The sequence below is a fragment of the Budorcas taxicolor genome, chromosome 5 (assembly GCF_023091745.1).
Source record: "Budorcas taxicolor isolate Tak-1 chromosome 5, Takin1.1, whole genome shotgun sequence".
NCBI lineage: Eukaryota > Metazoa > Chordata > Mammalia > Artiodactyla > Bovidae > Budorcas > Budorcas taxicolor.
Window position 1 is genome coordinate 158,014,001 of NC_068914.1, and position 13,604 is coordinate 158,027,604.

General features: G+C 43.7%; 1 protein-coding gene across 1 annotated transcript in view; it reads right to left on the minus strand.

Annotated features, from left to right (window-relative positions):
* The window catches only part of EFCAB6 (EF-hand calcium binding domain 6), a 231,875-nt gene that overhangs the window by 129,417 nt on the left and 88,854 nt on the right, over positions 1 to 13,604 (minus strand). Inside the window, exons 9-10 of the mRNA XM_052640994.1 lie at positions 9,884 to 9,991; positions 7,563 to 7,668 (exon numbers count right to left, since the gene is read on the minus strand). Coding sequence (XP_052496954.1) covers positions 7,563 to 7,668; positions 9,884 to 9,991 — 214 coding nt within the window. The remainder of the gene's footprint in view (positions 1 to 7,562; positions 7,669 to 9,883; positions 9,992 to 13,604) is intronic.

Genomic DNA, 13,604 nt, shown 5'->3' on the forward strand with positions numbered 1-13,604 from the left:
GAGGTTATTGATATTTCTCCCGGCAATCTTGATTTCAGCTTGTGCTTCTTCCAGCCCAGCGTTTCTCATGATGTACTCTGCATAGAAGTTAAATAAGCAGGGTGACAATATACAGCCTTGACGTACTCCTTTTCCTATTTGGAATCAGTCTGTTGTTCCATGTCCAGTTCTAACTGTTGCTTCCTGACCTGCATATAGGTTTCTCAAGAGGCAGGTCAGGTGGTCTGGTATGACCAGCTCTCTCAGAATATTCTGCAGTTTATTGTGATCCACAGTCAAAGCCTTTGGCATAGTCAATAAAGCAGAAATAGATGTTTTTCTGGAACTCTCTTCCTCTTTCGGTGATCCAGCAGATGTTGGCAATTTGATCTCTGGTTCTTCTGCCTTTTCTAAAACCAGCTTGAACATCTGGAAGTTCACGCTTCACATATTCCTGAAGCCTGGCTTGGAGAATTTTGAGCATTACTTTACTAGCTTGTGAGATGAGTGCAATTGTGCGGTAGTTTGAGCATTCTTTGGTATTGCCTCTCTTTGCAATTGGAATGAAAACTGACCTTTTCCAGTCCTGTGGCCACTGCTGAGTTTTCCAAATTTGCTCGCAAATTGAGTGCAGCACTTTCACAGCATCATCTTTTAGGATTTGAAATAGCTCTACTGGAGTTCCATCACTAGCTTTGTTCGTAGTGATGCTTTCTAAGGCCCACTTGACTTCACATTCCAGGATGTCTGGCTCTAGGTGAGTGATCACACCATCGTGATTATCTGGGTTGTGAAGATCTTTTTTGTATAGTTCTTCTGTGTATTCTTGCCACCTCTTCTTAATATCTTCTGCTTCTGTTAGGTCCATACCATTTCTGTTCTTTATTGAGCCCATCTTTGCACAAAATGTTCCCTTGGTATCTCTAATTTTCTTGAAGAGATCTTTAGTCTTTGCCATTCTGTTGTTTCTTTGCATTGATCGCTGAGGAAGGCTTTCTTATCTCTTCTTGCTATTCTTTGGAACTCTCCATTCAGGTGCTTGTATCTTTCCTTTTCTCCTTTGCTTTTCACTTCTCTTCTTTTCATAGCTATTTGAAAGGCCTCCCCAGACAGCCGTTTTGCTTTTTTGCATTTCTTTTCCATGGGGATGGTCTTGATCCCTGTCTTCTGTACATGTCACAAACCTCCGTCCATAGTTCATCAGGCACTCTATTTATCAGATCTAGTCCCTTGAATCTATTTCTCACTTCCACTGTATAATCATAAGGGATTTGATTTAGGTCATACCTGAATGGTCTAGTGGTTTTCCCTACTTTCTTCAATTTAAGTCTGAATTTGGTAATAAGGAGTTCATGATCTGAGCCACAGTCAGCTCCTGGTCTTGTTTCTGCTGACTGTATAGAGCTTCTCCATCTTTGGCCGCAAAGAATATAATCAGTCTGATTTCGGTGTTGAGCATCTGGTGATGTCCACGTGTAGAGTCTTCTCTTGTGTTGTTGGAAGAGGGTGTTTGCTGTGACCAGTGCGTTCTCTTGGCAAAACTCTGTTAGCCTTTGCCCTGCTTCATTCCGTATTCCAAGGCCAAATTTGCCTGTTACTCCAGGCGTTTTGTTTCTTGACTTCCTACTTTTGCATTCCAGTCCCCTGTAACGAAAAGCACATCTTTTTGGGGTGTAAGTTCTAAAATCAACCCTTATCACTCTCTAATTCGAGTGTTTCCATCACCCCAAAGAAACCCTGTGCCCATTTGCTGTCACTCCATTTCTACCCTATCCTAAGGGACTAATCTAGTTTCTATCCCTATACATGTTCGCTTTTTTTCTGGATATTTCATGTAAATAGACTTGTACAACATTTTATCTGTATGCACCTTCCATCTGCCTTCTTTCAACAGGTATAACGTTTGTGAGGCTCATCCATGACGTTGCATGGATCGGTATTTTGTTCTTTTTATTCCGGTTACTACTATTCCATTGTATGATACGGCACGTTTTGTATTATCATAAGTTGATGAACATTTGGACTGTTTCCAGTTTGGAAATGAGGAATAATGTTACTGTGGACTCTTGCACACAAGCCTTTGTGTGGACATATGTTTTTATTTCTCTTGGGCAGACATATCTAGGGGTGGAATTCCTGGGTTATGTAGTAAATCTGTTTTAAATGGTTAGGACGTGGCTCTGTTGTTTTCTGTAGCAGTCATACCATTGTATGACCCCAGCGGGGGTGTGTAAGTGCCATTGCCACGGCATCACCAGCACTTACTGCCATCTGTCTTGCTGACAGTAGCCACTCCAGGGGGTGTGAGGTGGTATCTCACTGCCCTATTAATTTGCATTTCCCTGATGACTAACAACGTCGAGCTCCGCTTCCAGTGTCAACTGGGTATCCCTATATCTTCTTTGGTGAAATGTCTATTAAAGTCTCGTCCGTTTTAAATTTGGGTAGTCTTCTTATTGAGTTCTAAGAGTTCTCATATATTCTAGATATAAGTCCTTTACCAGGTATAGAATTTGCATACGTTTTCTCCCAGTTTGTGGTCTTTTCACCTCCTTAATGGTATCTTCTGAACAACAAAAGCTTTTAATTCTAAATTAGTCCAGTTTATACATTTTGTTGTTTTGTGGATCATGCTTTTAGTATCACATCTAAAAAAATCTTTGCCTAACACAAGGTCACAGAGAATTACACATATGTCTTCTAAGACTTTTACTGTTTTAGCTCTTTATTTAGGTTTATGGTCCGTTTTCAGTTAATTTTTGTATATAATGTAAAGAAAAGGTCTAACTTCATCTTTTTGCATTGTTCAGTCACTAAGTCGTGACAGAATCTTTGTGACCCCATGGACTGCAGCACTCCAGTCTTCTCTGTCCTTCACTATCTCCCAGAGTTTGCTCAAACTCACACCCATTGAGTCGGTGATGTCATCCAACTGTCTCATCTTCTGTCAACCCCTTATCCTCCTGCCCTCAATCTTTCCCATCATCAGGGTGTTTTCCAAGAGTTGGCTCTTCACATCAGGGAGCCAAAGTACTGGAGCTTCAGCTTTAGTATCAGTCCTTCCAATGAGTACTCAGGGTTGATTTCCTTTAGGATTGACGGGTTTGATCTCCATGCAGTCCAAGGGACTCTCAAGAGGTCTTCTCCACCACCACAATTTGAAAACATCAATTCTTTGGTCCTCAGATTTATTTATGGTCCAACGCTCACATCCGTTCATGACTACTGGAAAACCGTAGCTTTGACTATATGACTTTTGTTGGCATACCCACTTGTCTCAGCACCATTTGTTGAAAAGATTATTCTTTCACCTGCTGAATTGGTTGAAAACTAATTGACCATCAATGTGAGGGGTTATTTCCATACCCTCAATTATGTTCTATTGATCAATGTCTATCCCATGCCTGTACCACCCTGTCTTTATTACTCTAACTTTTTCCTGTGATTCAAAATCTGGAAGTTTAAGTACTCTAACGTCACTCTTTGTTTCCAAAATTGTTTTAGCTATTCTGCAACCTTTGCATTTCCAAATGAATTTTAAGATCAGATTTACAATTTCTGCAAAAAAAAAAAAAAAAAGCCAGCTGGAATTTTGATGGGCTTTCATTGAGTCTACAGATCAATCTGGGGAGAATTGCCACCTTAATAATACTGAGTGTTCTAATCCATGAATATTAAATGTCTCTTCACTTATTTACATCTTCTTTTACTTTTTACCATGTTTTATAATTTTCAGTACACAAACCTGGCCTTCTTTTGTTAAATTTACTTCTATGTTTTTTATTCTTTTCATGCTGCTGTGAATGGAATTGCTTACTGAAGTTTATTTTCAGACTGTGCATTGCTAATTCATGGAAATACAACCGATTTTTGTCCATGGAGCTTGTATCCTGTAACCTTGATGAATTCATTTATTAGTTCTAGCAGTTTGTGTGTGAGTGCATTCCTTAGAATTTTCTATTACAAGACCAAGTGGTCCGTGATTAAAGACAGTCTTACTTTTTTCTTCCCAATGTATATGCCTTTTATTTCTTTTCTTTCCTGATTACATCATCTAGAACTTCAGTATAATGTTGGAAAGAAGTAGCTAGAGCTGACATTATTGTGTTTTTCCTGATTTCGGGTGGAGAAGGCAATGGCAACCCACTCCAGTACTCTTGCCTGGAAAATCCCATGGATGGAGGAGCCTGGTGGGCTGCAGTCCATGGGGTCGCAAAGAGTTGGACACGACTGAGCAACTTCACTTCCACTTTTCACTTCCATTCATTGGAGAAGGAAATGGCAACCCACTCCAGTGTTCTTGCCTGGAGAACCCCAGGGACGGGGGACTCTGGTGGGCTGCCGTCTATGGGGTCGCACAGAGTCAGACACAACTGAAGCAACTTAGCAGCAGCAGCCTGATTTGGGGGAAGTATTCAGTCTTTTGTCATTAACTGTGCTGTTATTTAGTCACTAAATTGTGACGGACTCTTGCAACCCCATGGCCCATAGCCTGCCAGGTTCCTCTGTCCATGGGATTTCCCAGGCAAGAATGCTGGAGTAGGTTGCCATTTCCTTCTCACCTATCCTTCCTACCTATCACCTATTACCTATCACCAATTCCTTCCTACCTATCCCTGGGTAGGATCTTTCCTACCTTTGAGATCTTTGCCTCTTGCATTGGCAAGCAAAGCCTTTACTAGCCATCAGGGAAGCCCAACTACGCTGTTAGGTCTGGGTTTATCATAAAGGCCCTTTATCAGGTTAGGGAATTTCCTTTCTATTCCTAGTTGGTTGAAAGTTGTTATCGTGAATGAGTGTTGAATTTTTCAAATTTTTTTTTTCTGCATTTATGGTCATGCAGATCTGTCCTTTGTTTCTATTGTGTGTGATGATAATTGATCTTTTGGAAGTTAAACCAACCTTGCCATCCTGAGATGAACCTCGTGTGGCCATAGCATTTAATTCTTTTTACACGTTGCTAGGTTCGGTTTGCTAATATTTTTGAGAATTCTTGCAACTATATTCATGAAGGATATCGGTCTGTGGTTTTTCTTGTGATCTCTTCAACTGGCTTTGGTATCAAGGTAACATCGGCCTCAGAGAATGAGCTGAGAAGCATGTCTTCCTTCTATACACCCTGAGTTTGTAGCAGGTGGCTATGTGTATAAGCAATCTTCCAAGTCTTCAATACAGAGGATTTGCACATTTTCGGTTAGATATATTTCCAGGTATTTGGGGTTTCTTTTTTTAAGGATTATTAGCAATAATATTTTAAAACTTCTTTTTCCAATTGCTTATTGCAGTTTATAGAAATATTACTGATCTTTGTATAGTGACCCTGTATCCAATGACCTTCTCAATTCTACGATGAATTCTAATAGTTTCTGGAAGGTTCTTTGGGACGTTCTACCCATAATATCATGCGAGCTGCAGATGACCGCACTGAGAATGAAGCACATGAGCAGGCAGGGCACAAACTGTTTCTGGGCGCTAGAAAATGAGCCACGCTCAACTTAAACGTACGTCAGTGGAGTGAGGGGTCCACTTGGCACGAGGGCAGAGGCATACTCAGGCAGCACACATGGCTCGGCGGGGTGTGCGACTCGGAGCAGGCTGAAAGCCTGTCTTCTAACAATTCTGCGTCCTTCTCTACGGCGGCAGTGGGTTCTGCTTCCCAGGGCCGACCTCTGTGGCCAAATGCCATTCCGTGCCCACTGCTGGCTCTTTCCCTCTGCTTTCCTTCTCCTACCAGGCCCCAGAATGTGGCCAAGACCCAGGCAAATGATTGGCAGGCGTGGGGTGGGGGGATCCCCATTGGAAACCCCACCTCTGTGGCTCCCGGTACGTGATGCCTGTGGCTCTCCTGCGATACTCCGAGGGTGAACTCGACGGCAGTGGGGACTTCGCCTTATTCACCCGTGGGTTCAGTCTGGCGCAGAGCAGACACTCAATCCCCAGCTTCTGTGTACGTTCATCAGTCTATTTGTCCAGAGGTGCATCAGGGACTGTTAAGTCACTGAGATTTGGCTCAGTAAGCATTATTACAGCCCTCCATTAGCGGAGGTGAAGATTTCACCGTTTTTAATTAAATTACTTCTTCAATATACTAATAAAGTTGAGGGGGGTGAACACATGGGAGCCTTCGTTTATCTTAAAGCCGCGGCCTGGTAAGTGCTGACGGGCGGCTCAGTGCAGGGTGGAAGTGCGCCAGCTCGGGGGGGCAGCTGCTTCCAATCTCAGCCCCACCGCTCACTAGCAGAGGGAGCATCGGGCCGGGCACTCACCCCCAGCCTCCTTTCCTCAGCAAATGAGGGTGAAACAAACAGGATCGAGTGAAGGTAATGACAGTGCCTGCCTGACAGAGGTGTTGAGAGGCTAACATGAGTGGACACCACAAAAATCACTGGAGGCAGAGCCTGGCATGTAGAATGGGTTCCCTATTCCTGGCTGTTCTCAGAGAACAGGTCAGTAGGTATGAAGATGAACTGTGCCTGGCACACCAGCTAGAGCATCTCCTCTGGACAAAGCAGAACCCAGAGCTTGGAATCCACACTGTGCGGAAGCATTCTAGACAGACAGAGGCGTGCAGCTGCGGCCTCCAGAGCGGAGCGCAAACCGGAACCGACGAGCCCTCCTCCAGGCCCTGGGAGCCTCCCCCGAGCCCGGCCCACAGTGGAGACTGTCCCCCGGTGGCGGGCTTGGTCAGGAGGACCTGGAGGCCAGGGGACTCCTCTTCTGTGTTTGAGCCTGAGGCAAAGTAGTTCAGTGCACTCCTGGTTATTTACTAGAGATTCAGTAATTGGATGTGCTCAGCAAATAACTAACTTGTGGAGACATGGCTCTGAACCAAAAGCATCCGAATGCTGCTTTCTAAAATGAACGTGAAAGTGGGACAGAAGCTAATGTTTAAAGCAAAATCATGAACAAGCCTCCCTTTGCAGGACAGGTAAGCAGTTAAACAGACTATTTTGGGACTAAGAAAATGTTCCCGTTCAGGGCTACAAGTTGGTTACGAACCCATAAACTCTAGGGTGGGGATGGGAGGAAAGCTTGACAGGTCAAGGTTGGTCCTTAATTATACAGCTAATGGTGATGAGTCACTCCATCCTCAACAGTCTTGAGACATGTTGTTCTCAGCCCCTGGCATTCATCTCACTACATTGCAGTAAGCTTTATGTCCCCTATCTTCCCAACTAGACCCAGCTCATGACGTCAGGCTTTGCATCCCTAAGCACTCAGAATAAGCGCCAACATATAATGGTGGTGGTGGTTTAGTCGCTAAGTTCTGTCCAACTTTTGCAAGCCCGTGGACTGTAGCCCACCAGGCTCTTCTGTCCATGGGGTTTCCCAGGCAATAATACTAGAGTGGGCTGTCATATCCTTCTCCAGAGAATCTTCCCCACCCAGGGATCAAACCTACATCTCCTGCATTGCAGGCAGATTCTTTACCACTGAGCCACCTGAGAAGCCCATAGCATATAATGGGAGCTCAAAAATATTTGTTGAGTGATAAATGAATGAGTATACAGTTTTTATTGGTCCTGTTGAGTGTTAGCCTTCCTCACAACAGTGAGTTTTTCACCAGAGTTTCAAAATCTTACAGACTTGATGAGCAGCAGTGCTTTTTTCAGCGATGTATAGTGATCTTCATGTCTAAATAACTTCGTGATAATGTTTTCCTTATGAACCTGATTTCTAAAGTTGATGCTACAAAATTAAGAGAAAGACAGGAATAAGGTAATGTTCTTGACCTTTTGTTAATGCAAAAAAAAAAAAGAAAAAAAGAAAAGAAAAGAAAATTACCCTAACAACATCTATACTAACGCTCTATTTCTGGATGGCTCCTCTTCCAAAAAGTGTCACATGCTCGTGTGGACCCATCTGTCACTCAGTCAACGTGGTACCTAATCAGGGAGCCAGCTTGCATGCAGTTCCCACAGGCATCAATTAGTCTTGCAGCCCCATCACTCTCCCCTTCCCTTGCCGAATAGTTGTGGCCAGCCGTCAGGCCAGTTCAGGCCTTTGGTCTCAAAAAAAGACCAGGAAAGACGCTGAGATCATGGTTAAGAACAAACTGATCACTGTTGAGATCACTGCTGAAAGCAGCACCTCCTTGTAGAGGCAGCGTGTTGTGGCCCACTCGCCCACATCATCACCGAGGACACACATTTCATTTTGGGACAGTGAGGACGTCGACCTTCACAAGCTGCCCCTCACCGTTGACAGCGGCATGACCGCCATGACCACCTCTGTCATCAGGCCCGTCTCCCTTACTTGCCTCTTGCTTTCATCCCCTGAGATCAGGGCCAGCAGCCTGCATGTACGTTTGATCACCCACCGGGGATCTCAGAGCCAACTTCACCAGGGATTCTGATCACAGGGGAGGCTGAAGAACCTCCTGGCAATGTACACTTGCCAGCCTCCCTTTTCAGGGTTCAATTAGATGGTTTGACATGTCCCACGAAATAAAGAATGGCGGTGAACCAGACTGGCTCTGAACATCTCTCAGATCATTTAGGGGAGCTCACTGCTGCATCTGTACAGCTGTCTTAGCTTTTTCCAGTTGTACGAGAACATACAAACACACACACTCCTGCCACCACTTTTATGGAACATAGGAAGTAGCAGAAATGCTGGGTCTGCATTCTTCGTGTGACTTGGAACCTGGCTTTTCTGAAGACCACAAACACTGGCATGAATGGGTATGTCTGCATCAGTTTTATCTCCCACAGTACCATTGGCACTGGGGCCGGACAGTTCTTCGTTGCGGGGGTAGGAGGGGAGAGGGGGTGGAGGTCCCATGCTGTGCACTGAGGGATGTTTAGCAGCATCTCCGGGCTGCATCCAGTGGAGAGTGGTAGCACCCCTGCCCCAGCTGGGACAACCAAACATGTCCCATGACGTGGCAAAATGTCTCCTGGGGGGCCAAGATGGTGCCCGGTTGAGAACTACTTTTTTAAAGTAAATAAAGTTCAGAGGCTAATTTGTACAGTCCTGAACTAGGTTCTGTGGGACAAGAAAACTATAAACAGAAGTAACTTCACTTAAGAAACGAACTCACAGCACTGCTTGTATGGCTGGCGGGGGCGGGGTGGGGTGGGGTGTGGCACGGGGCGAGGGGCTCTGAATACCTGGAAGGCTGGTGACCAGGGCAGTTCATTAAATATTCATAAACCCTGAGACAGGGATTGGAGCTAGTGAAATGGGAATTAACCCTGTGGTGTATTTCACTTTACAATAGAGCATAGTGCTTTCAATGAATGTGCTGAAGTTATAAAGGCTGTTTTGTTTTGTTTTTTTCCGTAAGATTCATATCGGGCAATCAGTACAGGGTGCACATTCCTGGAGTGAGAGTCTAAACGCTAAAATGTCATATTATTAAGTGGCTTTTATGTTTCGGGGCCCCTACCACAATTTATGTGATAATGTACATCTCAAGGTATAACAGACATTAGAATGAAAATGAAAATAATGGCACTCAGGGCAAATAATCCACAGTATATGCACCATGCAGAGTGCGGCTGGAAGTCAGCATACATTGCTCTTTTCCACACAGCATGTAGGAGTTACACGCTTGTACCCAGTTCCACAAGGAGATACTTGATGCTCAGAGACTGATCTTGGCGGGGTGGATGTCTGCACTGAGGACGTTTAGGCTCCGATTCTGCCTCCATGACTCACGAAGCTATGATCTAGCGAAGACCCCCTTCATGTCTCATTTTGCCATCTAGAAGTTGGAATAATAATTATACCTACCTTACAGCTTAAGCTATACATTATTATGTAAAAGTCTGTAATTATTCAATGAAGACTAATTTGTCATTCAATAAATGAAGAAAAAGTAATTCAAATATTCTCTATCCTTTTGCATATTATGATATGTGTAACCAAACTTTAGGTTTTTTTTTTTTCTTTTACATACCTATTTCTTTTCGTCAAGGGAGCTTTATTGCTACCTTCATATTGAGGTTCATAAAATGATGTTAAAAATTGCTTCCAATTGACTTTAGTGGTGGTTTTAAGTCCAAATCTGGATTAGAAAAAACAAAGATAGTATTTTAAACAATTTTTTCTATAACACTTCATGGATTAGGTGTTTACTACTGAACTAAAATGGCAGTGGTGAATTTATATGAAATTTTGTATATAAGGTAAACAAAATAATTTAGTAAAATAATACTGTAAATTGATTTTTTAAAAGCAAGGAAAAAACAAACTGACTGTACATCTCCATATCTCTATGTTCTGTTCACAGTAGCATACATTGAAGGGAGAAACAAAGGGATTAGATTACAATTCTAATGCTCCTGAAATAACTCTTTCAAATTCATTATTTGAAGAGTTCGATTGGAGTGGTAGGCAGAATAGAAGCCCCAAGATGTTCCTGTTCTAGCTCCAGAAAACAGAGGAATAAGAGAGAAAATCTGGGATGAAAAGCTTTAGCTATGTCTGAGACAGCCCCAAGCCCAGCATTAAGCTGGATGGACAATGTGTACCCACATCTCAAGCCTTGTGGGAAGAAGTGTTCTACCGGGGCGCTCCTGCCACGGAGGGTCCTGTGTATCAGAGAACAGAAATCGTGTAGATGAGCTGCTCAGCCGTTGACTGAAAATGGCGGCGGGCAGAGTGGGTGTTGGCAAGACTGCTGGCTTACTCTCAGAGTCGGCAGGGAAATAACACGGAGGATCTCCTGTGAATCTCACATGGGCCACATGTGGGAGAGCACACACAAATACACAGACTCATCCAGGTCCCCCCCAAGAAGGCCACTTGGAAGAATGAACGGACCTTAGTAAAGGAAGGCTTTCCTTCCCTATCTCCAGGTTCCCAGGGGCCGAGGAGGGAAGAAGTAAGTGATCAGCTGAGATGGAGATGCATTTGCCCTCATCAAAGAACTGCAGATGTGAGAGCCAAGTGTGAAACCCAGAGACCCAGCCAGAGCTCTCCTGAAAGGAAACGCCTGCAGACAAAAGACACTTGCTAGGCCCACAGAATTCAGTTTCCAGCTCATGGGAGAGCCAGTCCAGTGCGAACATTCCTGCTCCCCTTTTTTCCTCTCCTTCCTCTAGGCACTCCCGCCCTGGAGGAGTCAGAACCCAAGTCTGCAATATGGGGAAGGAAGAGAAGTGCAAAGTGGGGAGAGGGGAAGAGGCCATTTGTGGCCCCCAGCAGGCCCTGACTGGGCCGGGAACACGATTCACATTTAATTCAGGTCTACAGCTTTGACCATGATCTGCGGCTAACTATTGCAACTAGTAAGCTGGGGCTGCTTGTGTGATTTGAGACAAACCAGAAAAATCAAAGTCTGCTCATACTTTTCATCCAGGGGGAAAAGAACCAATCCAACTGAGGAAATTTAAAGGGACAGTGGGAAACAAACTTAAGTTGCCTTAAGACTGCAGTGGGCTTCCCAGGTGGTGCTCAGGGTAGAGCCTGCCTGCCAATGCAGACAGACGTCAGAGACGAAGGTTCAGTCCCTGAGTTGGGAAGATCCCCTGGAGGAGGGCACGGCAATCCACTCCAGTGTTCTCGCCTGGAGAATCCCTTGGAGGGAAGAGCCCAGCAGGCTGCAGTCCACAGGGTTGCAGAGTTGAACACGACTGAGTGGCTTAGCACACAGGCACACACAAGACTGTAGTGCTACCATCTCAACCGAGGTTTACATTTGCACCCATCCACCCAACTGTCCATCCATTCATACATCCTCGTGTGGTGCCAAGCTACCATCTTTTCTCACTTGAATCTTTGCGATAATCTCACTGGTCTCCTTGTACCTATTGTTGCCTTCCACTGAAATGTTTTCACACTCTAATCAGCCTGCTCTTTTTGAAATGCAAATGTGATCACTCTTTTGCTTAAAATCTTTCCACAACTCCCCATTACTCTTAGGACAAAAATTACAGTCCCTCAGTAAGCGCAGCCTGCAGAGTTTGACCCTATTCACACCTCCAACTTTATCCCATACCACGCTGCCCCTTGCTCCCAGCTCCTTAGGTTCCTCAAAGCGCTCGTGCTTTTCTTGCCGCAGGTTCCTTAAACTCGCTGCTGCCTTTGCTAACTGCCACATTCCCCCTGACTGTCTCCCACACTTTAGGTAGTTAACTCTGCTGCTCTTGCAAGCCTCAACTTAATCATCACTCTCTCAAGGAAGCCTCCCCTTATTTCCCTAGGCAGGGCTGTTTGCCCTGCAGCTCCAGGCCGCTATCCTTTATTGCCTTTATCACCACCTAAGTATCAGAATCAGCAGCAGCTAACACTTGTACAGCACTTCAATTATGATTACTTTATGCCAGCTAACGCTTGATTGGTTATTACTTCTGCTCTTAGCGCCATGTATGGGGTCATGAGAAAGAGAGCGACTGATTGACTAAGTGATTGCATCAGGTGTACAACAAGTAGGTTGCGACAGTGGTTTAATGCCTTGCTATTAACATACAAAACAAAGTTTCATCTTTCCTACTCAAACTTTCTTTTCCAGACTTCAAGCACTGTTTTGATACAGTTTGCTAATGCTATATATTTTCACCTTAAAAAATTAAAAAGTTAAAAATTAATTTTCTATATTGGAAACATTATGACTACTATTAAAAATATGATCAGCTGCATATATTAAGTTTAGGAAATTACCTTGCTCTTTGGGAAAAATATCAATCTATATACTACCGAAAAATAAACTCAAAAGAGATTAAAAAGTTAAACATAAAAACCAGGACCATTGAAAAAAGAAAAAAACTAGGTGTATATTTATCTGGTATTTGAATGACAATGGATTTTTAAACAAAACTTAAGAGAAGAAATCACAAACTTATTTAATTACATCAAAATAATAAATTTCTGTATATCAGAAATATTAAAAGTTTGAACCAAACAATAGACTTACAAAGTTATCTTTCATGATGATGCATAACAAATTGTTAATATTTTAAAAACATAAAGTGCTTTACAAATTAATATGAAAATATTAACTTGACTTCTTCCAGTAGTGGTGGAGTAAGATCCTTCTGGATCAATCCTCTTAGAGATAATCAAAACGAGCTCTGAGTGTAATGCCAAAAGCGGCTACCTAAAAGCACTGTAGGGGTTTCTCTGGTGGCTCAGCTGGTAAAGCATCTGCCTGCAGTGCAGGAGACCAGGGTTCCATTCCTGGAAAGGAATGACTACCCACCCCAGTATTCTTGCTTGGAGAGTCCCATGGACGGAGGAGCCTGGAGTCCATGAGGTTGCAAAGAGTCAGACAAAACTGAGCAACTAAGCATGTCACACAAAAGCAACTAAAGAGTGAACTCTGGTGGGAGATCTATGCTGAGAAGAGAGGAGCTGTCAGGATATTTTCGGTGCATCTAACCCAGGCTAGGGCACTGTAACATGAGGGATAGCAAAGGCACCAGTAGGGGGAAAAAAAAAAAAAAAGTGGTCTTTGTAGCTTAGAAAACTAGAAGGTTAATAAGCCCAGATAAATTATAAACCTAGAGAGAAACAGAAATCCTGGAAAAAAGAAGGGACTAGAGAGAGATCCCCAAATTCTGTCCCACCACATTTCTGGCTGGTTTCTGAATCTCATGTGATCAGGACCTACTAAAAAGTGTAGCTGAACACAAAAGGTCTGAATTAAAATCACAACTGCCACCCAGAAACAGAATATG